The sequence below is a fragment of the Lynx rufus genome, unplaced genomic scaffold, assembly GCF_022079265.1.
Source record: "Lynx rufus isolate CCGP_SWC_20201006 ecotype Redwood Valley unplaced genomic scaffold, mLynRuf1.p SCAF_17, whole genome shotgun sequence".
Taxonomy (NCBI): Eukaryota; Metazoa; Chordata; class Mammalia; order Carnivora; family Felidae; genus Lynx; species Lynx rufus.
In genome coordinates this window covers 38,355,120-38,383,002 of record NW_025814831.1, presented here as the reverse complement: position 1 = coordinate 38,383,002, position 27,883 = coordinate 38,355,120, and the positions used below count along the sequence as shown (strand labels likewise).

General features: G+C 36.7%; 1 protein-coding gene across 1 annotated transcript in view; it reads right to left on the bottom strand.

Annotated features, from left to right (window-relative positions):
- Positions 1–7,945: 7,945 nt before the first annotated feature.
- Positions 7,946–27,883, bottom strand: part of SGPP1 (sphingosine-1-phosphate phosphatase 1) — a 36,233-nt gene continuing 16,295 nt past the window's right edge. The window contains exons 2-3 of the mRNA XM_047079539.1: positions 22,454–22,543; positions 7,946–10,320 (exon numbers count right to left, since the gene is read on the bottom strand). Of these exons, the coding sequence (XP_046935495.1) occupies positions 9,769–10,320; positions 22,454–22,543 (642 nt within the window). The 3' untranslated portion in view covers positions 7,946–9,768. The remainder of the gene's footprint in view (positions 10,321–22,453; positions 22,544–27,883) is intronic.

Here is a 27,883-nt window from a genome sequence, read left to right as displayed (position 1 = left end):
TTAGTGGCAATCTGAAAGTCCATTAATGGAATAATAGTTAAGTAAACTGTGATAGATTTATATAATTGTACCATACAGCACTATAAAATAATAAAGCAGATCCATTCAGTCAAATATGTCTTGAGTCCCTACTAAATCTAGGTGCTGGGAATAAAGCACAGAATATAGTAGATATGGTCCCTGCCTTCATGGAGCTTCAATGCTAGTGAGGAAAGAATATAAAAAACAAACAAGTAAGATCATTTCAGTGCTATGAACAATATACTACAAGATAATGTGATAAAACCATACAGGAGATGGGGATTCCATTAGATAACATGACCAGGGAAAGCTTCACTGAGAGGATGCTATTTAAGCCGAGATGTGAATATTGAGAGGGAGCCATCCATACGAAGAGGTAGAGGGAGTGTTCCAGTCAAGGGAGGTGGCAGTGGCAAAGTTTGTGATGCTTGGTTAGAGAAATAGGCCGTTGTGATTGGAATAGAGTTAAATTCTTTTTTTAATGTTTATTTTTGAGAGAGACCGAGAGCGAGTGGGGGAGGGGCAGAGAGAGAGAGGTTGAGAGGGAGACACAAGATCCGAAGCAGGCTCCAGGCTCTGAACCGTCAGCACAGACCTGACCTAGGCCGGAATCAGACACTTAACCAACTGAGACACCCAGGTGCCCCTGGAATAGAGTTTTAAGTCAGAGTGAGGTAGGGGCCAGATGATGTAGGGCCTTGAAGACATTCTTAAGGTGTTTGGATTTAATTTCAGTTACAGATCTTCCTCCACTTAACACGGGTTTATGTCCTGGTAAACCCATTGTTAAGTTGAAAATACCTAAGTCAAAATGCATTTAATACTCCTAATCCACTGAACACAGTTTAGCCTAGCCTCCCCTCAATGTGCTCAGAACATGTTAGTCTACAGTTGGGCAAAATCATCCAACACAAAGCCTATGTTATAATAAAGTGTTGAATATCTCATGTAATACACTGATTACTGTACTGAAAGTGAAAACCAGAATGGTCGTATGGGTGCCGAATGGTTACAAGTGAATCGGTTGTTTACCCACATAATCACGTGGCTGGCTGGGAGCTGTGGCTCACTGCCACTGCCCAGCATCACAAGAGTATTGTACCACATATCGCTAGCTCAGAAAAGATCGGAATGCAAAATTCCATATACAGTTTCTAGTGAAGAAGTATCACTTTTGCACCGTCATAAAGTTGAGAAGTGGTAAGTAAAACCATCATAAGAAACCATCTGAATGACATTCAAGAATAACCTCATGTTTTCTACGTTTATTTATTTTTTTTTGGGACAGAGAGAGACAGAGCATGAACGGGGGAGGGGCAGAGAGAGAGGGAGACACAGAACCGGAAGCAGGCTCCAGGCTCCGAGCCATCAGCCCAGAGCCTGACGCGGGGCTCGAACTCACGGACCGCGAGATCGTGACCTGGCTGAAGTCGGACGCTTAACCGACTGCGCCACCCAGGTGCCCCGAGAATAACCTCATGTTTTCTAATAGAACTTATGAAATATTTTTTGAAATGCCTTTCTGCTGTAAGCATTATTGAATTTTAGAAATGTTCTAGTGAACATTTATGTTCGGCTTTATTTTTAAAAAATATTTATAACTTGATACGGTGCTCTACAGTTTTAAAATGTTTTATATTACAAGGGTCTTATTTTCAGAAATACAGCTTAAATCTTCAGGGTTCATACCAGGTTCATGCTTGTAATAAAGTAGTTTCACCTTATGCAGCATTCTCTTCTGTTTGTTTTAGTTCTGAATGAGATTCTTAGACTTTCTTCTTTCTTTTTTTTTTTTTTTTTGACTTGTTACTTTAACATGTATTGGTTAAAAAATAAATAAAGGGGGAGGGAGAAGTTTTCAACGTCATTTCAGGATAACTATTTCCTGGTATAAAAAGACATTGTTCTCAAACAATAACTTTCTAAAAAAAAATACATCATGCAAAGTTTTAAAAAGTTTCACTGAATGTTTCAAAACTCTGGGAACAGATTGTATAGTAACCATTTTGACCAGTTTTTGCGAAGAAACACAAAACCTTGCAAGTCAACTCAAAGGCAGGCTTTGCAGCAAAGGCCTGCTGACCACAGCCCAGACTTTCTTCTCTCTTTTTCATTTACACATCCATCCCCATGGCTAGCAACATTTGTTCAATGAGTTACAGAATTCCTGAGGTTAATTGGTGTCTACCTGTCTCCCTCTACTTTTATTTTTTAGCAAAGAACTATGTTTAGGGTGATTACGATTCAGAACTATTTGAAGAGTATGTTGAATTAGGTAATGCTTAGCAGTCACTTTAAACCTTGTAATTCAAATCAATGTTATTACTCTCCTAAAGCAATGAACTCATTGTTCCTTTTTGGAGAAACTTGTAACTTTCTTAAAGGAGTATATACAAACTTTTTGTGGACAGGACAAGATATGCTCCCTCAACTCTATTTCCTCAACAAAAATGGACTAAAATTCTTTTTTTTCCATTAAATTTCAGTATTCTAATACAAACAATAGAAATATTCCTTTTGTTTTTACTCGGTCTACAACAGTTTAATAAACTTTTTTTTTTTTAATTCTTTTAAGGTTTATTTATTTTTGAGACAGAGAGAGACAGAGCATGAACGGGGGAGGGTCAGAGAGAGAGGGAGACACAGAATTGGAGGCAGGCTCCAGGCTCTGGGCCATCATCAGCCCAGAGCCCGACGCGGGGCTCGAACTCACGGACCGTGAGATCGTGACCTGAGCTGAAGTCGTATGCTCAACCGACTGAGCCACCCAGACGCCCCTACAACAGTTTAATAAACTTTTAATGTTGAAAGGGATTTTAGAGAACATCGAGTCTAACCTCTTCATTTAATATGTGAGGAAATTGCGTCTCACAGAAGACAGAGCTAGTGCCTAGAGGTATAGCAGATTAGAGTCAGAGTCCAAAATCAAATCAAAACAGAACTTCTGGTCTTCTGATTTCTTCATCTGTAACATACTGGCTTGAATGTATTTCTTTTATTCAGCATAACCTCTTTTGTCACTGTGTGTTTAGGAGAAAACAGACACGGGATGGGAACACGAAAGCCAATACCAGTTTGCACTAGCATCTTCATGCAGAATGGAATTCATGCACAAAGACTTTCACAAGAATGGACAAAAGAATTCTGTAAAGTGTTAAGGTCAGGACTGGAAAAAAACCACTGCTTGCAAGCCCAGAATCTGAAACCAGCTTTATAATAGACATTAACATATGATGACATGGAATACCTTAAAGCCCCCAAAGGCAGAAGTCTACAATCTTTCCTTCTGACTTCTAAAAGCGCCTCATGGAACAGTCACCCAAGTTTCACTGGAATGAGTTTCAGGTGAATGGTGTACATGGAACGCCTGCACGTGCAGGTCTGCAATAGCCAGTAACATGTTTGAGGCCTAACTGTAAGGTAAAATATAAGACAATATGGTCATTATGTCTTTTTCAGATAGGACACCCCCACCCCCACCCCATGAAGCAGTCAAGAGCCTTTTGAACAATAATGCTGAATCAGGAAAATTAGGTGGTCATGGGTGTATCGGGGATTACCTCACACATGGGGAACATATCTTGGTGTCTGTGATTCTACTAGCAAACACCCTTCCCACACTCACCTCAGAGTTTTCATAACTCAAGCGGTTGGGGTTCATCAGATGTGTGATAGGTTGTGACCTCTCAATCCATTGAAGAAACGTCACAGTCTCAGTATGGTGGGTTAAGAATTACGCTGAAGAACACCAGTGTTATTCCCAGAGTGGCTGGAAAGCCCAGAGTGAGTCCCCTGGGAGCTAGTCCTCGCTGTAGAACGCAGAAAGCCTACTTGTAGCTGGTCTGCAGCCTCTTCCTTATCTTCGTGACCTGTTCCCTCATGGTCTGTTAGTGGGTTTCTGGGTATGTCATTAGTTTGTTTTACTTCCCTCTAGTGAGGGTTTGGAAGGTGAGGGGAGTAGTATAACTTCATATTCAAAGTCCTAACTCACTGGGGTCTCCTCCTCTAACTGCATCTATGGAAGTCATGATCTCATGTCACCAAAATCAAGGCCTTGGGCTTCTTGATATAAAATCCAAGATTAATATATGAAATTACCTTATTTTTCCTCTTAATAGGTAAACAAGACTTAAAGCAAAACACATTAGCCTTTTCATTTATCACAGATTAAAAAAAAAAAAGAAGCAAAAAGTATCCATCAAACAATAGTTTTGATTACCTTCAAGCTGGGTGTAATATCATCCCTGAGCTAAGTGAGTAATAAATACTGCAGCTCTTCTACTGGTAAAGAAAGGCAACACTTCATTATTTATACGAATTTCTTATTAAACATTTTTACAAACTTTTCAACTTTATATCCTACTACTCTCTTCCAGGTACCTGACCACCTGCAGTGCATTTGTTTGCTAACCATGTCTAACACACTCCCATTTTTGCGCCTTGGTTCTACTCATTTCTTCTACCAAAGATGTATCCTTTGCCCCACCACAGTGCTCTTAGCCCATCCAAATTTTCATTCACTTGGAACTGTTCAACACTGCATCATGAAGTTATAGTCTGCCTGCCTGAGGAAGTAATTAAGATTGCACATAATCACAGGCATACCTCATTGTATTGCATTTCACAGATATTGCGGGGATTGGGTTTTGTTTTTTAGAAATTGAAGTTTTGTGGCAATCCTGTGTCGAACCAATCAGTGCCATTTTTCCGGCAGCATTTGCTCACTTTGTATGTGTGTCACACGTTAGTAATTCTTGCAGTATTTTAAACTCTTTCCTTATGATGATGATCAGTGATTACAGACTCACTGAAAGCTCAGATGATGGTTAGCATTTTTTAGCAATAAAGTATTTTTTAAATTAAGATATGTCAATTGGGGTGTTTTTTTCCTAGATGTAATGCTATTGCACACTTAGTAGACTACAGTATAGACATGACTTTTATATGCACTTTTTGGTAAAACAAAAAATTGATTTGACTCCCTTTACTGTCATACTCACTTTATCCCAGTGATCTGAAACCAAACCCACAATATATGAGGTATGCCTGTATCTGCTAATAATATTATAGATTTATGAATTTGGTATGGAGTTGCTGTATATGAGCTCTAAGATCCTATATAGATCTAAAATGTTTTATAATTCTATAATCCCCTTAACATATGTAATGTGGGAAAATGTAGATGATTTTTAGGAAAGATAGAAAAAATATTTCAGATGTAAATGCTGTATTTGGGTTTATAATTGATTAATGTTACTTATAAATTATGCTATATATTTAGACATTATATGTTAATTTTAAAAATTTACAGCTTGTGTCCATAAATAAATTTTGGGAATATACTGCCAAGGGAAATGTTTTTAAAATATTTATTTTGTAACGCTATTTGAAACATTTTGCAGAGTGGAAAATGTTGAAGGAGTATTAGTTCAGTTTTAGTGTTTATTTATTTTTGAGAGAAAGCATGCACACGATCAAGCAGGAGAGGGGCAGAGCGAGAGGGAGATAGAGAATCCCAAGCAAGCTCTGTGCTGTCAGTGCAGAGCCCAAGGAGGGGACGAAGGGCTCAAACTCAGGAACAGTGAGATCATGATCAGAGCCGAAACCAAGAGTTAGACACTCAATTGACTGAGCCACCCAGGAACCCCTTTAAAAAATTTTTTTTACCATTTATTTATTTTTGAGACAGAGTGTGGGTGCGCACATGTGTGTGTAAGTGGGGGAGGGGCAGAGAGAGAGGGAGAGAATAAAAATTTGCTTTTAAAGAAATAATACCTTGGGGCGCCTGGGTGGCTCAGTAGGTTAAGTATCCCACTTCAGCTTCGGTCATGATCTCCTGGTTCATAAGTTCGAGCCCCTGCATCAGGCTCCTCTGCACTGAGAAGGCAGAGCCTGCTTGGGATATTCTCTCTCTCTCTCTGCCCCTGCCCACTCACACACTCCTTCTCTCAAAATAAATAGACTTTTAAAAAGATAAATAATAATTTGGACAGAAATCACATTCTATAAAACAGGGCATTGAAGTAATTACAGGCAAAACATTTCAAGAATCTAAATTATCCTTTAAATATTTGCATGAAAAGTGAAAAAATTCCTACCAGATAAATTGGAAGCATTTATTTACAAGCTAAAGTTTTAAAACAACTAAAACAAGTAAAAAGTAAACTATTACATAATTTTTTACTTTTTTAGATCATTAATCTCTTTGAGAACCTGTTGGAAGTTGTAGAATTTTTCCCCCAGAAAAATGTACATACTAAATAGCCTGTCTACGGATTGAGTATTCATTCAACATATGTTAATCAAATGCCTGCTGTCCCAGGGACCCAGAAGTAAATAGAGGCACAGGCTATTTTTTGTTCATGGAGCTTATATCATAAAGACAGAACATTTGAAGCCAATAATACATAAGCAAGAGAATCCCAGGTTTTGATATATGCTATAATGAGATTTCAGTTAAGAGAACCCCTAATACAGGACAAAGGAAAAACCTCAAATCTGAAGAGGTAATAATACTATTGTGTTTTGGTTTTTTTTTTTTTTTAATTTTAAGTTTTTTATTTTGAGAGAGCAAGCAGGGTAAGGGCAGAGTGTGAAGAGAGAGAGAATCCCAAGCAAACTCCTGTCAGCACAGAGCCTGATGCAGGGCTCAAACTCACAAACCGTGAGATCATGACCTGAGCTGAAACCAAGAGTCCACGCTTAACTGAGCCACCCAGGTGCCCCTGTGGTAATTTTTTTTAAAAGAATCCATTTTATATCTCCTAAGAAAAGGTCATTATGTAACAAAAACTTTGAAAACATGTATGAAATCAAATACTGCAAATAGCATAATAGGTAAGGTAAGTGTATGAAATTTTAAAACCTGAGATAATGGGCTTGGTGACATAAACCTAACAACGTTGTAGACATCATGATATAATTGGTTAGTATAGGTCACAAAGCAATTTCACAATTCATTTGGCTTTCAGAAAATGGGGGGAACCTCCTAAAATACAAACATATTCTGTCATATCCTGTTGCTTGCAGTGCTAGGGGCTGGGCTGTTTTAAATGGTGGAAAATGCACCAAGACTAGGGGTGCATGGGTGGCTCAGTTGGTTAGGCTTCCGACTTTGGCTCAGGTCATGATCTCACAGCTTGTGGGTTCAAGCCCCGCATCGGGCTTTGTGCTGGCTGACAGCTCAGAGCCTGGAGCCTGCTTCGGATTCTGTGTCTCCCTCTCTCCCTCAGCCCCTCCCCTGCTCTCTCCCTGTCTCTCAAAAATAAACATTAACAAAAACAAAAACCTGTTCCTAATACTGTGTCTAATGCCTGAGACGATGAATTGGCAGTCAACTACCTATAATACCATTGGCCACAGATTCTGCTGAAACATTTTATTCATGTTTCTTAATATTATGAAACTTTTTACTAAAAGTACAATGTCAGAATGATCACAATTGGAGCCCAAAGTCAGTTTGAACCCTGAAGAAATTCTTTCTTTGATATCTTCTATTACTGAAAACAGAACTCTGGTTTTGAATAAGATGCTTCAGAGGAAAAGCCTGCTAGAATGAAAATCCTAAATATATTTTATAATAATTTTTTTTTTCAACATTTATTTATTTTTTGGGACAGAGAGAGACAGAGCATGAACGGGGGAGGGGCAGAGAGAGAGGGAGACACAGAATCGGAAACAGGCTCCAGGCTCTGAGCCATCAGCCCAGAGCCCGACGCGGGGCTCGAACTCACGGACCGCGAGATCGTGACCTGGCTGAAGTCGGACGCTTAACCGACTGCGCCACCCAGGCGCCCCCTAAATATATTTTATAAATACCAGATAATACAGAGAACAAATGCAAAGAAGGTAAACAAAACAAAATACTCTTCAATTCTGAATTTGGCTTTTATTTTAAAATACATTTAGCATGGAGATACCATAGGACAGAAAATAATAAATCACAAAGAAATGGAATATTTTCAAATACCTTTTAAGCTAGATATAAAAATTAATAAGATAGCATAGATCCAAATTATGGGAAATAGTTCCTAAAATTCAATTCATTAAACACATTTTGAAAGAAAAGTTCTTTGCACATTTTCCAACGTACCGATATGTTCCTAAGTGCCTCGGTTTCCTACTAACAGCTAAAGGTCCCAAATTTAGTTGTTTTACTTAAAATTATCATATTCAGTGTTGGTAAAAATTACCATGTCCCTAAATTCTCAATCGGAATTATAAAAATATGAGTTCAAATAGTTATGCTGTCCAAAATAGAAACATCTTAAGTGATACTTCTGGATAATCAGACAGATATTGCACTAAAGTCAGTAATTCCATACCTGATGCTCATTTATATGGAAAGTTAATTCTCTTAAGAAAAACTTACTACAAATAAACTTAATGTTAACCTAATTACAATTACACTTCAAAATATAAAGGCACAGACAGAAGAAAGAATAGTTTAATACCCAAATTTTCCACTGTGAAAATAATAAAAATTGAAAAAATAATAGGATCTAAAATACTGATACTTTCAGATTTTATAATTTACCTTAAGTAGCTAATAAATGGGTATTAAAAGTTAACACTGCTAAATCCAATCCTTTCCAAATAATTTAGAAAAACGGTTTGTTTATAAATTAAGTGTGTGCATTGTCCCATCTATAAATTTCAATTACATTTCCATTCATTGGAAGTATCTACCTGCAGTATAAACAATCAAGACAATGTACAAAAAATATATCTTGTTCCTAAAACTTACAATGCACAGAAAAATACCTACAAAAATGGAAATATTTATCCATTTAGCTACCCAATAAATTAGTGAGAAAGTTTAACCCATTCCACATTTCTTTCCAAACAAAGGCTAAAGAATTGAGGGTGGCTTGCTTCTAGCCCTGTTAGTTTGACATGTATTTTTAAAACATTTGCCTGATTATATGTAACTTAAGATAAAGATAGTATCTTATTTTTGTATCACAGTATACATGGCATTTCTTAATTCAGCAACAGAAAGGCACAATTAGCAAGCAATAAAATTCAGTACCTGAATTATTAAACTGATGTCCAGAACAACTGCAAATAAAGTACATTCAACACAGTGTACAGAATTGAAAAAAAAAAAAACTCTAATTTTTCTGAAAATTTGGTCCATTAAAAATGCCTCCCATGCTCAACATCATGGGTAACATGAAAGGTGACGGCAGTGTAAAAAGAGGCAGTAAAACATTATGTGGTGGCATATGAATTCTGGTCTAGTAATTACGCAATTCAATTAGGAAATGGTTCCCATAGTAAATAAATGTTAAATATATCTGTTAATAACAACGTGCCTGTACTAAATCCAAATATACCGGCACACTGTTTGCATATTATTATTGATTTTATAATAACAGCCCCACAGTTTAAAATAACTTAGGTATATTATTTCATATATAACATACATTAGATACATAATTGTACATTATGTATCTTAATATATATTATATATAACTCGAATTCATAACAGCATAAAACTCTCCAAACATTACATGAACATTCTAAATGGATACTTATCATTTTCTCAGTGTTGAAATAGCTCAGCTCACCTAAAACAATATCTGGATGTGCAATGATAAAATGCACTGACTCTTACGAATTTACTTAAATAATTATTTAAGTTAAATTCCTGCAAAAGCCTAACTCTGATTTGGCTTTTAACTAGGATATATTTTTAGATATCAGTAACTGATACCCTCCTTTCTTATAAACAGTATTTCTGCATCAAGAGATACCAATAAAGAAAAATAGATAAGGAACCAAAAATGTGATAGAGAAACCAACCATTCCATAGGTAATATACCGATAAGGAAGTTCAACTTCCATGTGTTGTCTTGCTTTTCGAATATCATCACATGGTATACTGAAGATTTTACAGGCTAAAGGAATGGTGATCCTTTTCATTATATCTCTGACTATTAGTACAAATACCATCCCGATGAGGATCCGCAGTATGGCTTTTCCAAACATAGTCACGGTAATGGGGGGCAGAGCTAATGGTAGTATATCCAGAGAAGGATCTAACATTAGACCCACGTTATGGCTAACATGAGATCCACATGCAATTCCAGCACCACTTCCTAGAATCTCAGCTGTGTCTCCTCGGGATGTACTCCAGGTGTCAAGAGTGAAAGAAAAGATCCCCAAGGCTAAATGAAGCCCGATGATGATTAATGGAGCATATTTGTGAGTTTGGTTGAAGTCGTCAATCAGGTCCACAAACGGATAGAAGATAGCTAAGATTAAAATGGTATATAGGAACCCGGCAATAATATCCTGGGAAAAGAGAAAAGTAAAGTTGTTCAGCATAATACTATTTTTGACATTTAAAAACATATATTTCACATTTTAAATGTTAATACAGATTCTTTAGATGTCACATTTTCAAACTTTACTGACCATATAATAAATACTAAACATTTAGTGATAATAAAAAGATTAATTTGATAATAATAATGAAAGTATTATGTTTTTGGGGCGCCTGGGTGGCCCACTCATTTGCGCATCTGACTCTTGACTTCGGTTCAGGCCGGGATCTCATGGTTCATGTGATCAAGCCCTATGTCGGGCTCTGTGCTGACAGTGCACAGCTGGCTTGGGATTCTCTCTCTCCCTCTCTCTTTACCCCTTGCCTGCTTGTGCTCATGCATGTGCATGCATGCCCTCTCTCTCAAAATAAACATTTAAAAGTTATGTTTTCATAATTCTACCTTTTTATAAACTAACTACATATATACTATATAAGATTTATATTTAAATCCTTAACAAACCCTGCCTAAATTGTGTAGTTTTTTTTAACTTTTTTAAAAAATTATTTATTTTATTTAGGAGAGAGAGAGTGGGGGCGCCTAGGTGGCTCAGTGGGTTAAGCGTCTGACTTCAGCTCAGGTCACAATCTCACAGTTTGTGAGTTCGAGCCCCGTGTCGGGCTCTGTGCAGACAGCTCAGAGCCTGGAGCCTGCTTCGGATTCTCTGTCTCCCTCTCTCTCTGCCCCTCCCTTGCTCATGCTCTGTCTCTCTCTGTCTCTCAAAAAATGAATAAACGTTAAAAAAAAAAAATTTTTTTTTAAAGGAGAGAGAATGCAAGCGGGGCAGGGGCAGAAAGAGATGTGGAGAGAGTGAATCCCTAGCAGGCTCTGCACCTGCAGTGTGGAGCCCAACGCAGCGCTGGAAACCCATGAACCATGAGATCATGACTTGAGCAGAAACCAAGAGTCAGACACTTAACCAACTGAGTCATCCAGGTGCCCCATGTGTAGTTTTGATTTCTGGGAAATTACACAGCTGACCCTTAAACAATGTGAGGATTGGGGTGGCCACCCCACATACAGTTAAAAACTCATATATAACTTTGACTCCCCCAAAACTCAACTACTAATAGCCTACTACTGACCTGAAGCCTTACCAATAACTAAACATCAACTAAAACATATAATTAATGCTATACATGTTATATACTGTATTCTTACAGTAAAGTAAGAGAAATAAAAGAGTAAAGAGAAAGTAAAGAGAAATAAAAATGTTAAGGAAATCATAAGAGAAAAGACATTCAGTACTATAAAAAATCTGCATATAAGTAGACCCATGCAACTCAAATCCATGTTGTTAAAGGGTCAACTGTAGTTGCCTAATGTTTTTGTCTTAAAATTTTTATTAGGTAATAACTGATACATAGAAAAAGATACGTAGAGTGTGTATGAAGTTATAAAATTCATATCTATGAAATCACTGCCGCAAAAAAGATAATAATATTACCAGTACTTTGAATCTTTTGTATGCTGTCTCCCAACTCTATCACTCTGTATCCTCCACAAAGGCAATTATAAACCTGAGTTTTGGCTGAATAAATACAGTAAAACCTTGGGTTGTGAATAACTTGTTCTGCAAGTGTTCAAACATTTCTAATAAATTTTAATTTGATAAATGAGTGACGTCCTGCAATACAAGTAGTACATGATGCCGAATGTCACACGATCATAACTGAGCCAATGGTTCTTGAAATTCACTTTGATATACGAGTGCTTCAGATTACAAGCATGTTTCTGGAACAAATTATGCTCACAAACCAAGGTTCTACTGCACTTGTTAAAAGCTTTCATCACATATCTCCAAACAAACAAAAAATGATCTAGTTTTGCTTCTTTCTGAGCTTATAAAAATGTTATATAGTGCACAGTTCAAGATTCATTCCTTATATGTAGTTGTAGGTCATTCACTTTCCCAACTGTGTAATACTTCGCTGTGTGATTATACAGTTTACTTATTCATTCTTCCACTGGTGGTCATTTAAGTTGTTCATAGGTTTTGGATTAGTTTATTGGCTATGGTTGAGCTTGAGTGCTTTCTTAATTAGATCTCTTCTTAAACCAACCAGGAATATTATAACCAGTGCAACCATTTTTTTTGTTTCAATGTTGCCTGGTGTGGGCAAGAGTTTCCTAGAAACAGAATGGCAGAATCATAGGGTATGTGCATGTTCCATTTTATAAGATTAAAAATTTCCAAAATGTTCGTAAAAATTTACATCCCATCAGTTCTGCATTTCTTGATGTTTAAATTGCATTTTCCTGATTTTTTATAAGATTATGAGTTATTCCTTTTCTCTGTAATGTATATTTGTGTCTTTTTGTAACCATTCTTTTAGATTTTTTTTCTTGTTGATTTACATGATTTTTTTCATATGGTATTCATATATAAATCCTTTATCAATAAAATCTCTTATCAATAACATGTTCTATAAACATCTTTTTTGGATTTTGTAGCTTGCCTTTTCATTTTCTTTATGGCACCTTTTAGTGAAGAGAAGTTCTAAATTTAATGTAGTCATATTTATCATTGTATCTTGTTTAAGAAAGCCCTCTCTGCCACAAAATCATAAAGGTATACTATTCAAAAAGTTTTTAAGTTTGCCTTCTACATTTAAGACTTCAGTATATCCTCAAACTCTTGCCATTGTCCTCATTGTGCAGAAGTTCAATGACTTTGTCATGGATCAGTGAAGTTAACAGTACAATGCACTGTTCTAAACTATGTAAAATTCTAAATCAGAATACTGTGGAATAGAAGAAGGGCTGAAGGTACAGACAATTCCTAAAGAGAGTAAGAACTGAATGTGCAGCTAAAAATTTTGAAGAATTTAAGTTCTTTAACCACCACCTTCCTGGGAAGCGTATCACATTGTAGACACTCAAATATTTATTGGACGAATAAATGAATCCCTTACATGAATCTAACAAAATCTACTAAATTACTTGTAAGTGAATCTTTACTCTGTTTTTCAACAATTACATTACAGGCATCATTAAAAAAACATTTTAAAAATTTATTTCTATATAGAACAAGTTTTTCCTGATATTTTCCAATTCTAAAAATATGAAATGAGATTATTTAAAAGCAATTGTGTTCTCTTTATATAAGTGACTGCTTTCATAGTAGGTCGAAGAAAAATATAAGCAATTAACAAAATGTTTATCAAATTGTGAGCTAAAGCAATATCACTTGAGTATTCAAACTTCTTAGAAGGCATATAAAACATTTCATATCTGGCTTCTGCCTATCCTAACACTTCAATGCCAGGGGCCCCTGGCTGGCTCAGGCAGTAAAGCATATGACTCTTGATCTCGGAGTTCTAAGTTCGAGCCCCACAATGGATATAGAGATTACTTAATAAAAAGAATCTTAAACACAAAACGCTTCAATGCCAGGTCCCATAATGAATTTTAGACTATTTCTCTCATCTTGGAATTATCTTTCCTCCTCTATTTTAGGAAAACCATTACATATCCTTTGAGATTCTGCTCAGGCACCTCTCTTCTCCATAAACTTTCTCTTCTCCTACCCCATAATAAGGAATTCCCTCCTCTTTACCTCCATAGCATCTGCTACAAAAGTTACCACATTGTTTTCCATTTTTTGCTTTCTATTTCTATTAGAAAACCAAAGGTTCACAACCTCTGTGCCCTTTAGAAGTCACTAAAGAACTTTATAAATATTGATGCCTGGGCCAATCCTCAGAGATTCTGATTTAACTGAATTGAAGTGCGAGTAGGACATCAATTTTTTTTTTAATGTATATTTATTTTTGAGAAAGAGAGAGAGAGAGAGACAAAGAGAGAGAACAAGCAGTGGAGGGGCAGTGAGGGAGGGAGAAAGAGAATCCCAAGTAGGCTCCACACTGTCAGCACAGAGCCCAATGTGGGGCTTGAACTCAATGAACAGTGATCATGACCTAACCAACTGAGTCACCCAGGCCCCCTGGGCATCAACTTCTTTCTAAAAAAAAAAAAAAAAAAAGAAAGAAAAGAAAAAAAAGAGCTCCCCAGAGGCATCTGAGTGGCTCCATCGGTTAAGTTTCGGCTTAGGTCATGATCTCACCATTCGTGTGAGTTTGAGCCCCATGTCGGGCTCTGTGCTGACAACTCAGAGCCTGGAGCCTGCTTCGGATTCTGTGTCTCTCTCTCTGCCCCCTCCTCTCTCTCTGCCCCCTCCTCCACTCGCATTCTCTCAAAAATAAATAAAAATGTTAAAAAGTATTTTTTTAAAAGATAAAAATTTTAAAAAAGCTCCCCAGTGATTCTGTTGTGCAGCTCCAGTTGAGGAACCCCTGCATTACATATTTACATTACATATTACCTATTTAGACAGTGATCTCTCAAAAGCAAAGTCTTTATCTTATTTATACATATATACCCAATGGCTGGCACACAGTAAGTAGGCAATAAATATTTGTTTAGTTAAACTGAGACAGAGAAATTCTTTAGATTCATCATATTGACTATATAATCCTGCTTGATAAGAACTCTGTATGAGAAATAGATGAAACATAATTTCTTCAATTTAGGCTAAAGACATTTTCAGGGAATAACAGTCTCTACACTGAAAACACTGTTCTAATACTTTACATTTAGTGTCATATTTGATCCTCACAAACACCCTGATATGGCTTCCCTGGAACAATCTCATTTTGCTCTCCTCTGTTGTCCCCAGAATAAATACTAAAAATGCCTTTTTTTCCCCTTTCAAGGAGTGTTCAAATTTAATAAAAATTTATGGTTACATTAGCCATTTTTTTGTTTTATTTTATGTTATCTTATTTTAATGTTTATTTATTTATTTTGGGAGGAAGAGAGGGCGACAGAAAAGGCCAACCAGGCTCCATGCTGTCAGCGCAGTGGGGCTTGAGCCCACAAACCATGAGATCATGACCTGGGCCGAAATCACGAGTCGGACGGTTAACTGAGCCACCCAGGTGCCCCTGGCCAGTTTTTAAATAAAGAAAACTGGACTAATGTCATAGACCTAAGTATTTAATCTGATGGATTAAAGGTGCTCAATATATTTTGTTGAAAAAAAATGAATATTCAGCATTAGGAATTATATACTGGAGTGAAAAACTAAATTTTCAAATTTTTTTAACATGAGGTCTTCCATGAAAACTCAGATACATACTAAAAGTTACCTAAGAATTCTCATTAATTGAATTTTACTGCAGTCACTCAGATTCCAAAAGTGACCCAAATTCTGACCATACTTGTGGATATGGAGACCTCAAATTATGACTGTCAGACCTCTATTCTTATTTCAGATCACTAATTTCCATAGAATTACACTTTTATGAGGGTATAGTCCTTTGGTTGCTATCCTACCCTTTCTTCCCTACAATGTAATTAAAGGCACAGATCTCGTGAAATAACTACAGAATTTTGGCTATCAGAATAGAAGCTGTTGCTTTATTTCTTATTTAAATTTCATGATAGGGCGCCTGGGTGGCTCAGTTCATTGATCATCCGACTTTGGCTCAGGTCATGATCTCATGGTCTATGAGTTCACGCCTCAAATCCAGTTCACTGCTGTTAGCACAGGGCCTGCTTTGGATCCTCTGTCCCCCTTTCCCTCTGCCCCTCCCCCCTGCATCTCAAAAATGTTTTATTTAACATTAAAAAAAATAAATTTCATGACTAATTCAAAAACTTTCAGAACATGCTAATGTGGAAATGTCTGAGCCTTGTAATTCTCAGAATGTGTACCAAGTTAGAAGTTTTAAATGACAACTGATGTTATTTACATAAAACCATATGTAATAAATTTACTGTAAAGTTAAGTGAAAGGAAGGGTTAATAGCTCTGAAGTTAGCTGGTTTTTTAATAGTTTTTTCTTACTATAGATACAAGTAGATGTTCATTCCTATAAAATGCTTATAGTACTTTATTTATTTATTTTAATGTTCATTTATTTTTGAGACAGAGAGAGACAAAGCATAAAAACGGGGGAGGGTCAGAGAGAGAGGGAAACACAGAATCTGAAACAGGCTCCAGGCCCTGAGCTGTCAGCACAGAGCCCGACGTGGAGCTCGAACTCACGGACCATGAGATCATGACCTGAGCCGAAGTCGGACGCTTAACCAACTGAGCCACCCAGGCGCCCGCTTATAGTACTTTAGAAAATGAAAAACTTAATCAATTAAATGACTTTTAAAGACATTCCTACATTTGACCACTTTTTAAAGTTTTTTTCATGTTTATTTCTTTATTGGGATTTAGAATACCAAGCAGGCTCTGCACTGTCAGCACAGAGCCCAATGTGGGGCTTGATCTCAAGAAGTGTGAGATCTTGACCCAAGCCGAAATCGAGTTGGACGCCTAACCAAATGAGCCACCCAAGCACCCCCTATTTTTTTTAAGTTTTAATTTATTCTTTATTTAAGTAATCTCTACACCCAAAATGGGGCTTGAACTCACAACCCTGAGATCAAGAGTAACACTTCTCTGAGCCAGCCAGGTGCCCCTACATTTGATCATGTTAAGAATTCTTAAAAATAATTCAAAACAATTATAATTCTAGAAATATATTTCGGTATGACACAAAATATCCAAAATTTGTTGTCCTCAATTTTTTTTGTAGAGCTCCATGAATATTAAACTAGATTGTTTCAAGACTCTATACAAATTTACCTCCCTTTCTGATTATTAGTTATTTATATTATCCTGAATAGTGAGGGCAAACTGAGGCACCTAGGTGTCTCAGTTGGTTAAGCATCTGACTCTTGGTTTGGGCTCAGATCATGATCTCGTAGTTCATGAGTTCGAGCCCCATGTCGGGCTCTCCTGTCAGTGCAGAGCCCACTTGGGATTCTCTCTCTCTGCCCCTCCCCTGCTTGCTCTCTATCAAAATAAATAAATAAACTTAAAAAAATAGTAAGGGCAAACTGAACTTCCAAGCAACAGAACCAGAAGGAAGGAAGGAATTAATTCAGGGCATAAACATGCTAGCTATAACTGTGATATCAATTTAATGTATGACATTAAAATGTATACTAAGTGGTTTTAAGCACTACAGCACAAAGTATGTAATAAAGGAAAGTTAATGTTAAAGGTAGCAAAAAGAACTTAAATTAGCAAATTAAAAAAAAAACCTTAGCACATAATTTTAGATACTAATCACAGATAACTTAATATTCCCTCAAAGTTAATAGATAATTACACACACAAAGTTAATAGATAATTTGAATGGAATATTCAAGGTTATCAAATTTATGGAAGAGAGAAGGTATCAAGTACCATAAATTCAACACAGATTTATTACATATTAAGTCTAAACTTTTATCCTTTTCATTTCTTCCGATCAGGAAATAGACATAGAGAGGCTGGTGATTTGCTAAGATTAGAATTCCAGGCTCCTATGATATCCTAGTGAGTTGCTGGGGTGTTTTCAATTATAATATTTTATTTTATTTTATGTTGAGAGAGAGAGTACACGCACAAATGGGGGAGAGGGGCAGAGGCAGAGAGAGAGAATCTTCATGAGATCGAGAGAATCGACATGGGGGCTCGATCCCATGACCCTGGGATCGTGACCTGAGCCAAAATCAAGAGTTGGACACTCAACCGACTGAGCCACCAGGCACCTCAATTATAACATATTTTAGGTGTCCTGCTTCTTATTTCAATATACTAATACACTACTATAAGTGCACTATTAAGGACAGATTTTGGAATATTTACCTTTAATTAAAATTCAGATTTAATACGCGATCATTATAGGAAAACTAGAAAATACAAATAATAACAAGTAGGTGGTGGTGTGTTTTTTTTTTACATTTTATTCATTTTTGAGCGACAGAGACAGAGTGTGAGCAGGGGAGGGGCAGAGAGAGAGGAAGACACAGAATCTGAAGCAGGCTTCAGGCTCTGAGCTGTCAGCACACAGCCTAATGCAGGGCTTGAAAGACAAATCATGAGATCATGACCTGAGCCAAAGTTGGACGCTTAACTGACTGAGTCACCCAGGTGCCCCAATAAGCAGTTATTACCCAGGTACAGTTACTATTAAAACTCTCAATGTTTATTGCTCTAGATCTTTCTCTCTAACATGTTTTTGGATTTTTGGGGTTTTTTTTGTGTGTGTATATGGTTGGTTTGATTTTATTTCTTCTTAGAAAAATGGGTTTGAGGTATACTTACTACTTTATAATCTCATAATATCTTTCTAAAAAGACTTTACACATATAGACACATAAAATTGTTTGGAAAATTTTGGGTACATGGATTTACAATATATTCATAATTTTACTAATACAGAAACAAAACAGTAGTTTGACAAGTACCCAGTCCAGTAACTTAAAAAATGGCCTGTGGTTTTATGAATTTAATATTTTTTAAGTTTATTTGTTTAGAGAGAGAGACTGCATCCACACACGTGAGCCAGGGAAGGTCAGGGAAAGGGAGGAGAGAATCCCAAGCAGGCTCCATACTGTCAGCACAGAGCCTGATGGGGGGCTCAATTCCAAGAACCATGAGATCATGACCTGAGCTGAAACCAAGAGTGGGACACTTAACCAACTGAGCTACCCAGGCACCCCATGAATTTAAATTTTGAGAGCTAGGTTTATAACAAATAAATAGATGTAGTAACTCCTCTATACTTTTCTTGGAAGTTAAGAAAATCAATTTAGGAAAGTAGGCAGATGTTGAAAATAAACTAAGCTGTTGCTCTTTGTGTTGTAACAAAAACATACAGAACTTATGGAAAATACTGAATGAAGTGTTCATTATAAATCATTTAGAATAAATGATAAATAACACAAGAAGCCTCTTCTTGTGTTAATGAAGACATCCACTTAATAATAATAGGTATCTAAGCACCTATTAGCAACTTGTAGGGCAAACACTGCCTATAGCTCCATACTAATTTCACAATAAATAGTAAAGATACAAACTATGATCAAGAAAATAGTTAAAAGGGCACCTGGGTAGCTCAGGAAGTCAAGCATCAGACTCCTGATTTCAGCTCAGGTCATGATCTCAAGTTTCATGAGATCAAGCCCCACGAAGAGCTCTGTGCTGACAGCATGGAGCCTGCTTGTGATTCTCTCCCTCTCTTTCTGCCCCCCCCACCCCTCTCCCTCCCTCCCTCCCTCTCTCTCTCTCTCTCTCCCAAAATAAATAAATAGAAAATAATTCAAAATGAAGGTAATTACTGAAATATTAAAATATAGGAAAAAGTGAAAATTGTGGGAATATATTAGATCCATAATGTAAGAAAGGGAGGGATTCATTATAGGTACAGTTTCATCCATCAACTATCAAATAATAAGCAATGTATTTCTTATTAGGAATAATTGTGGTTATAACACAGGATCATAGTTTGTAACGTCTGCAAATTACTCATGATTTTACTTTTAAAAAGAAATAAAATAAAAAATAAAAGGAAAAAAAATTTGTAATACTACACATAAAATTCAGTACCTAGTCTGAATAAAATTGATGAAACATTCTATGGGACAAGAAGGTTTTTGAATAAAGGACTAGGATTATCAGACTCATGATTTGAAAAATAATACATCAATATTGTTTTTAGGTCAGCTGATTCAAAAACAGAAGTCCAGGGGCGCCTGGGTGGCGCAGTCGGTTAAGCGTCCGACTTCAGCCAGGTCACGATCTCGCGGTCCGTGAGTTCGAGCCCCGCGTCGGGCTCTGGGCTGATGGCTCGGAGCCTGGAGCCTGTTTCCGATTCTGTGTCTCCCTCTCTCTCTGCCCCTCGCCCGTTCATGCTCTGTCTCTCTCTGTCCCAAAAATAAATAAACGTTGAAAAAAAAAAAATTAAAAAAAAATAAAAATAAAAAATAAAACAAAAACAGAAGTCCAGTATATAAAAACTGAACTGAACTCAGCTTGAATGTTTGATCAATCCACTAAACATGTTTTTAAAGAACACATCTTTTATTATTTTTATTTTTTTTTTAATTTTTAACGTTTATTTATTCATTTTGAGAGAGATAGGTAGAGCAAGCAGAGGAGGGGCAGAGAGAGAGGGAGAGAGAGAATTCCAAGCAGGCTCTGTCCTGTCAGCATGGAGCCCGATGTGAGGCTTGAACTCATGAACTGTGAGATCATGACCTGAGCTGAAACCAAGAGTCAGACACTTAACCAACTGAGCCACCCAGGAGCCCCAAAAGCACATCTTTTAGAAAGTATATTAAATATAATCAGATTCTTATTCCCCTTTTTATTATGATAATGAACCTAAGGGTAATATCTAATAGCTTTATCTTCCAGAAATATCAGGGATCCATTTTTTATCACTCAAAGATACATAACCATTTGGCAAATTTTTAGGAGCAATATTACTAACTTTTGTAGTTGGAAGAGAATCATTAACAAGGCACAGAAATGGTAACATTTTCTTGTGACAAATGCTAGATATGATATAAAAATCGGATACTGGGGGCGCCTGGGTGGCTCAGTCAGTTAAGCGTCCAACTTCAGTTCAGGTCATGATCTCACAGTTTGTGAGTTCAAGCCCCGCGTCAGGCTCTGTGCTGACAGCTCAGAGCCTGGAACCTCCTTCGAATTCTGTGTCTCCCTCTCTCTCCCCCCCTCCCCTGCTCACACTCTTTCTCTCTCTGTCTCTCAAAAAATAAACGCTAAAAAAAAAAAATTTTTTTTAAATGATACTGAGGCTTATAAAATTAGTAGAGATTAATCAGAAAGGAAATTATATGTAAATTCACAATTTGTATTAATACAATTAATTATAAAAAGTTGAACACAAATAATTTGCTTATTAAAATAGTATTTGGGACTTGTGGAAATTTACTAGTGAAGGGGCAGCTACTGGAGGCAAGCAATCCAAGTTAAGAAATAGAAACCCAATATTTCTACAGCTATGAAACAAGCTAATTAGATACTTTCATGAGTAGAAAATTCTAAAAGTGTTAAATTGTTGCAAAGGACAAGAAAAATTTGATATAGCCAGTTATAAATTTTTTGATCACATGAATTAGTTCATATTTCTCCACTTTTTTCTGATCCTTTATCTACTAAATACATAATACGTTCATAGAGTGCAGTAAGAGACACTACACTAGATGCAAGGGATAGTGAGGGAACATAGAGTTACTTTTCTTATGTTGCTTATTTTCTAGTGGGGGTGACAGATAAGGAAAAAAGAAGTTGTAGTTGTGCCAGAATTATGCTCAAGATGCTCTGGGAGAAAGGTCATCTAGCCAGTCTAGAGAAAGGCAAGATGGGGAATGTAACAAGGCTTTTAAGAGATAAGAACACTTTTTGTGAATCCTGAAGAATGGATAGTTAGCTAGACAAAGGGAAAAGGGTATTCCAAGCAGAAGTTACAACTTTCCTAAAGGTATCGAGGTAAGAGACACCAATTACATTCGAGGAAACAAGTCATTCAGTATGGCGTCATGTTTGTGCTTTGGAAGTAAACTACAACAGGAGGCTAGACACCGTATGGAATGTCGTCAGACTGGAAGTAGGGCTACTAATTCAGAAGCTGTTACAGTCCTCTGGTGATGAGATGGTGCAAGCTAGAATGTCAATGGGAAGGGGAGAAAGGGAGGTGAGTAGTTGTGGCTAAAGAGGAGAGGGTCCCTGTGCTGGTGCTTTTTAAACTGAATAGCATTCTTAAAATAAAGTAACTGTTGGAAGCCCTAAAGTACCGTTGGGGAAAAGAAGAAAACTAGAGTTTAATATGTAAATACAAGTGGCACCAGGATGGTTTAAGTTCATGTTGTTTCTAGTCAGTGGGTGTTCACTACTGAGTAGAGCTCGCATTGATGTCTATATTCACATTGCTGCTTTGACTCTGGTGGAGAGGCACAAAAGACCATAAGAAGGAAAATCAAATGGAGACTGGAAGACGGGAGAAACCTTATTCCTTATCCTGAACATAATACTTGGTTATTTGTGATTGTTGGGAACGGTTTCTAAAAAATACAATTACTACATTAAATGCTCAAAAACAATATGTTAATATATATATTTTTTGCAAAACGAAGATTTACAGTAATATTTTCTCAGGTTTCTTGTAAGTTTGAAAATGATTAAAAACTATAAAATAGCCTGTCATTTTCAGAGAAAAATAAAGCATTATGAACACAAATTTTCCTTACCAGAATGGAGTGCATTCCCATGTAAATTCTACTTAGGCAAACTAGAGAACACCAGCAGGGAATAAGAATCAGTCCACATAGAAGAGGATACTAAAGAGGAAAAAAAGTAAAATGGGTTATATAAATTAGGTTAAATATAAACAAGGAAATAAAAAACATATCACTATACCACAGAACTCCACAAAAACAAGAACTATGTGTTTTTACTCCCCATTGTATTCCTAGCGCCTAACACTAAGCATGGCACATAGCTGACATTTAAGAAAAAGTTTTGCATGATTTTAACTTTTGCATAATTGAACAAATGAATGAAATCTGGTGTTTCTACAACTCTTCATTGTGAAAACTGGCTCATTTTCATTTCTACGGTAAAGACTTAATCACCAGCATGCTGCAGAGGAAGAAAAATAGGGAGGAGACATATTCTTCATGTGGCTCCAAAATGAAATACCTCTGGAATAGTGCTTGACTCTGATCCCTGTAAGTGTCCTTCGTTTCCCTGCGTAGAAGAACTGAGCAGTATCTCCCTCTCAGTTCCATCAGTGACTGCTACTTGTAGTTTCTGTTGATATTTCACCATCTTCTATTCAATATTCAACAACTTGTCATTTGTTTTCCACTTCTGGCCCTCCACTAAAATTTCAAATGGTAACCTTTTTGAGAAAAATCTTGGGGGGATACTGGGATCAGAAAGTCTTTTTTTTTTACTTTTTTAATTTTTTTTTAACGTTTATTTATTTTTGAGACAGAGAGAGACAGAGCATGAACGGGGGAGGGTCAGAGAGAGGGAGACACAGAATCCGAAACAGGCTCCAGGCTCTGAGTTGTCAGCACAGAGCCCGACGCGGGGCTCGAACTCACAGACTGCAAGATCGTGACCTGAGCCGAAGTCGGCCGCCTAACCGACTGAGCCACTCAGGCACCCCCAGAAAGTCTTAAAAAGGGAAAACAATAAAATATAGACAACTCTGGGTATCAAGGGCACTAATGTTAAGAGTTGGCTTTGAATCTCCTTATATTAGAGGGAAGGAGCAAACAATGGATGGCCATGGTGGCAAGTTTGTGAAGGAAGAAGGAGGGGGGCACATCTGAAGCAGTTAACACCCTATAATTGGAAATTTCTCCATAAAAATTGAAGCCAACGCAGTTCAATCCAATAGGAAATCAACATGGTTCAATAACAAGTGGGGTCGAAAGAAGGGAATTAATTAAGACTGCAAGAAGACTGGTAAAGATTTGGTACGTACTTGTTTTGATTTGACTTCTCTACTGCATTTGACATAGCCACCACTTCCCTGAAAGTCTAAACACCCTTGATATCTACAGTATCACATTCTCCTGGTTCCTCTTTCACCATCTTTGGTTTTTTCGGTGTTTCCCGCACAAGAGCGTATCTTTCTGTTCCTGTTCCTTGAACACTAGCATGCATACATACATACATACATACATACATACATACATACATACATAAGGATTTTGCCCTTAGTACTTAGTGGTAGTCTCTGCTTTTCTTATTTTTTAACTACTACTTTGCAAGCTGAAGACCTATCTGTTTCCTTGGGTTAAGAACCATACAGCCATCTCCTGCATGTGTCTTCACCTTGAGGTCTCTATGGAGTTAAACTCACTATACTTCAAACCAATGTCATCATCCTACCACCCAAACTTGTTCCCCCTGTCATATTCTCTATTTCACTTGGAAACTTCATAATATACATAATAAACTTAAATGAGAAACATGAATTATCCTTGATTCTTTCCTTACCTTTCATATTCAACAAATAATCAAGTCTTGCTGATTTTACCTTCTAAATATTTCTTGATTCTATCATCTCTTCTCCACTCTACTTAAACTGCCCTTATTCAGATCCTCCTAGTTTCTTTTCTAGGCTCTACCTATGTCTCCAGCCATTCTTCCACATGCATGAGGAACTTGGTTGATGGGGCAGACAGACATGTAACTATATAATGAGGTAAGTGCTATGACAGTATACTAAAAATTCAGATGGAGTCTAAGGGATGAGCACTTAACTTAAAGATGTTAGCAAAGTCATCCAGATAAAGTTAAGATCCAAGTTGTCCTGAGAAATAAGTAGGATTTCACCTTTAGAAAAAAGGAGTACAGGGCAAAAAAGATAAAAAGCATCACAGTAGGAACACTGAGCAAAGGCTTATAGGCAAGAAATTGTAAGCAGTGTGATTTTCTAGGAGAATAAGCTTATGCTTTTGCTGAGGGGAAGGCACTAAATAGTAAACACAAAATATGCAAATTATATGATATTTAAATATATATAAATTATATATTATAGAAAATATATTAATAACATAATAAAATGTGTTCATTACGTTGGAGAAATAAAAGGAGAACAGGTGTTGAAACATTAATGTTCATCAAATATTCCTTATGCTCCTCTACATTTTCGGGTTCTCTTGAAGTTAGATTGGGACCATGTGATTAGTTTGGCCAATGAGCTGTGATGAAAGTGACTTATGCCACTTTCAATCATTCTGTGATCTCTCTCTTCCCTATTTATGCCACATGCTGAGATGGATCACAAGACAGGCAAACTGTCATCAGCCTCAGTCCCTGAAGTCCGGATGGTTTCACTGGTGAATTTTACCAGATATTTAATATCAATCTTTCTCAAGCTCTTCCCCTTGATTTCAGCTCAGGTCATGATCTCACTTTGTGAGTTTGAGCCCCTCATTGGGCTCTGTGCTGACAGCTCAGAGCCTGGAGCCTCCTTCAGATTCTGTCTCCCTCTCTCTCTGCCCCTACCCTACTCTACTCTGCTCTCACTCTGTCTGTCTCCCTCTCTCTCAAAAATAAACATTAAAAAAATTTTTTTAAATAAATAACATTAATATACACTTTCTAAAACAAAGTAACTAAATTGTATAGAAATATAAAAACCTCCCCCCACCCCCAAACAAATAAATAAATTTTAAATAAATAGGCAAGCAAGCAAGCAGGCTCCATGCTGCCAGCCAGGCTCGAACTCATGAAACTGTGAGATCATGACCTGAGCCAAAACCAAGAGTCCAATGCTTAACCAACAGCCAGGCCAATGCCTAACCAACAGAGCCACCCAGGCACCTCAATAAATAAAAATTTTCAAAAATATATTATACACTGGGGGGTGGAAGGGGAAAATATTACACACCATGACCAAGTGGGATCTATCACAGAAATGCAAGGGTGGTTCAACAAAGAAAAATCAATGTAATATACTGTATTAATAGAATTAAGAAAAAAATATACATGATCATCCTTCGTAATAAAAGGATTTAAAAAACTAGGAAAGAAGGGAATTTCTTCAACATGATAAAGGGCATTTATGAACTACCTACAGCTAACGTACTCAATGGTGAAAAAGTAAAAGGTTTCCCAAGATTAGAAACAAGACAAAAAATTCCTGATTCCCTCTTTGGAAACCAGAGTAGAAACAACAGAAACTTAGTAAATTCAGTCTTCCAGGCAGTTTCCAATTCATTACTTTATTCCAATTCCAATCTGTCAAAGAATTTTTTTATCTAATTGTCTCTTGGGTAATCTAGCCCTACTTGCTACAAGGCCCCAGAGAATTTCTCCAGTTGTCTAATATGGATTCTGTGGAGATTTGTTTTTTAAGAAATCCCTATTCAAATCTCCAGGGTTGGGAGCAAATCTAGTCTGGGGCGGCAATAGCTCTTCCTGAGCTGCTTTAGCACTTGGGACAGTAAGTGGAATGGGAGCAATTAAATACAGTAATTTTCAAAATGCAAAAGGCATTGTCATGGGAAACTCAAGTTGTCTTCTCCACATTGGCAAATTTAGCAATTCTGTAAAAGTCCGTAAGAGCCCTCGTTTCTATTTTTAAAAAAGTCATCTTCCTCTTTCTCTTTGTGATAACAATCTAACCAACCTTTCTCTCACTTCTGATATACACATATTTGTTGTTCTGTCCTTCCCTTGACTGTCACTCTCTACCCCTAATTCCTACCCAACCCAATCCTTTATTTCTGACAAATAAACTGTCTGGATTTTTTAAAAGCCAAAAGTGACGTTAGAACAAATACATGTCAATTTGTTCTTTACTGAAGGGTTAGTAGATTAAATAATTTTACTGAACATAAAACTTACTATGTACCAGGCACTATCCTAAGAGCTTTATAAATATTAGCTCATTTAATCATCAGAACAACCCTATGAGGTAGGTATTCTAATTTAAAGGAAACTGAGGAAAAAAGAGGTCTAAGATTAAATAGGTATTAAGGTATGGAGCCGAGATTCAAACATTGAGAGTCTAATTCCGAAGTCTAAGCTCTTAACCACTATTTACTAAGCTGTCCTTCATGTATGAAGTGTGTTGTTTAATTCCTTGTATCCCTAGGATAAAGCAGATTATCACTGAGATATTTTTTATGTGGGTTTTTCTTAGAATGGAGGCTAGGTACAAACTTTACTTACTTAGAGGCAAAAGGGATATTGAAGACATTAATTCCATCACCCTCTCCTCTCTTTACAGATAAAGAAACAGATGCAGAGATGCCAAATAACATTTAGTATTATATTCCAGTGGTCTATTCTGATGTCTTCCAATTTACTGTGCTTGTTACTTTACACTTTTATCACTATACAAATAGTAATTTTAAGTTTGGTAGTGGTTCCTAGCTTCTATTTTTCTGTCTCTTTTTTTTTTTTTTTTTTTTTTTTAGAGACTGTTGAGCTTTATCTGCTAAATTTATGTTATTTCCTCTTATAAAAAGGTTTTTTCTTAAATCTTTAGGTCTTACCAAAAAAGCTGAAAGAAGGGGCGCCTGGGTGGCTCAGTTGGTTAAGCATCTGACTTCGGCTAGGTCATGATCTCACGGTTCATGAGTTTGAGTCCCAGGTCAGGTTCATGAGTTTGAGCCCCAGCTGTGCTGACAGCTCAGAGCCTGGAACCTGCTTTGGATTATGTGTCTCCCCTTCTCTCTGCCTCTCCCCGTCTTTCCCTCTCTCTCAAAATAAATAAATAAATAAGCAAACAAACATTAAAAAAAAATACTTTAAAAAAAAGCTGAAACACAAGTCCTTCATGTTATTTTCAAATTAATAAAAATTTACCAAACTGAAAACGGATCACATGACCTCCTAGATGCTTTTAATTTCATACCACTATCTAATCTTTTCATTGCACAGTCTATTACAAGAACACTTATCTAAACATTTCCTTCAGTTATTATACCAAACAGCTCTATTCTTACTGATACAGTTTCCTTAACTATCACACATAATCAGAATTATTTTTTATATTGTGGCATTTGTCATTTACATTCTTTGAAGTTAGAAAAAAAAGTCAATAAAATGACTTGCCATTAAAGCAATTACAAGAACTGTCTTCAACAGAATTTAAAATTTTCAGAGTAATTTAAATATGGGACAAAGGCAGGCACCAGAAAAAAATT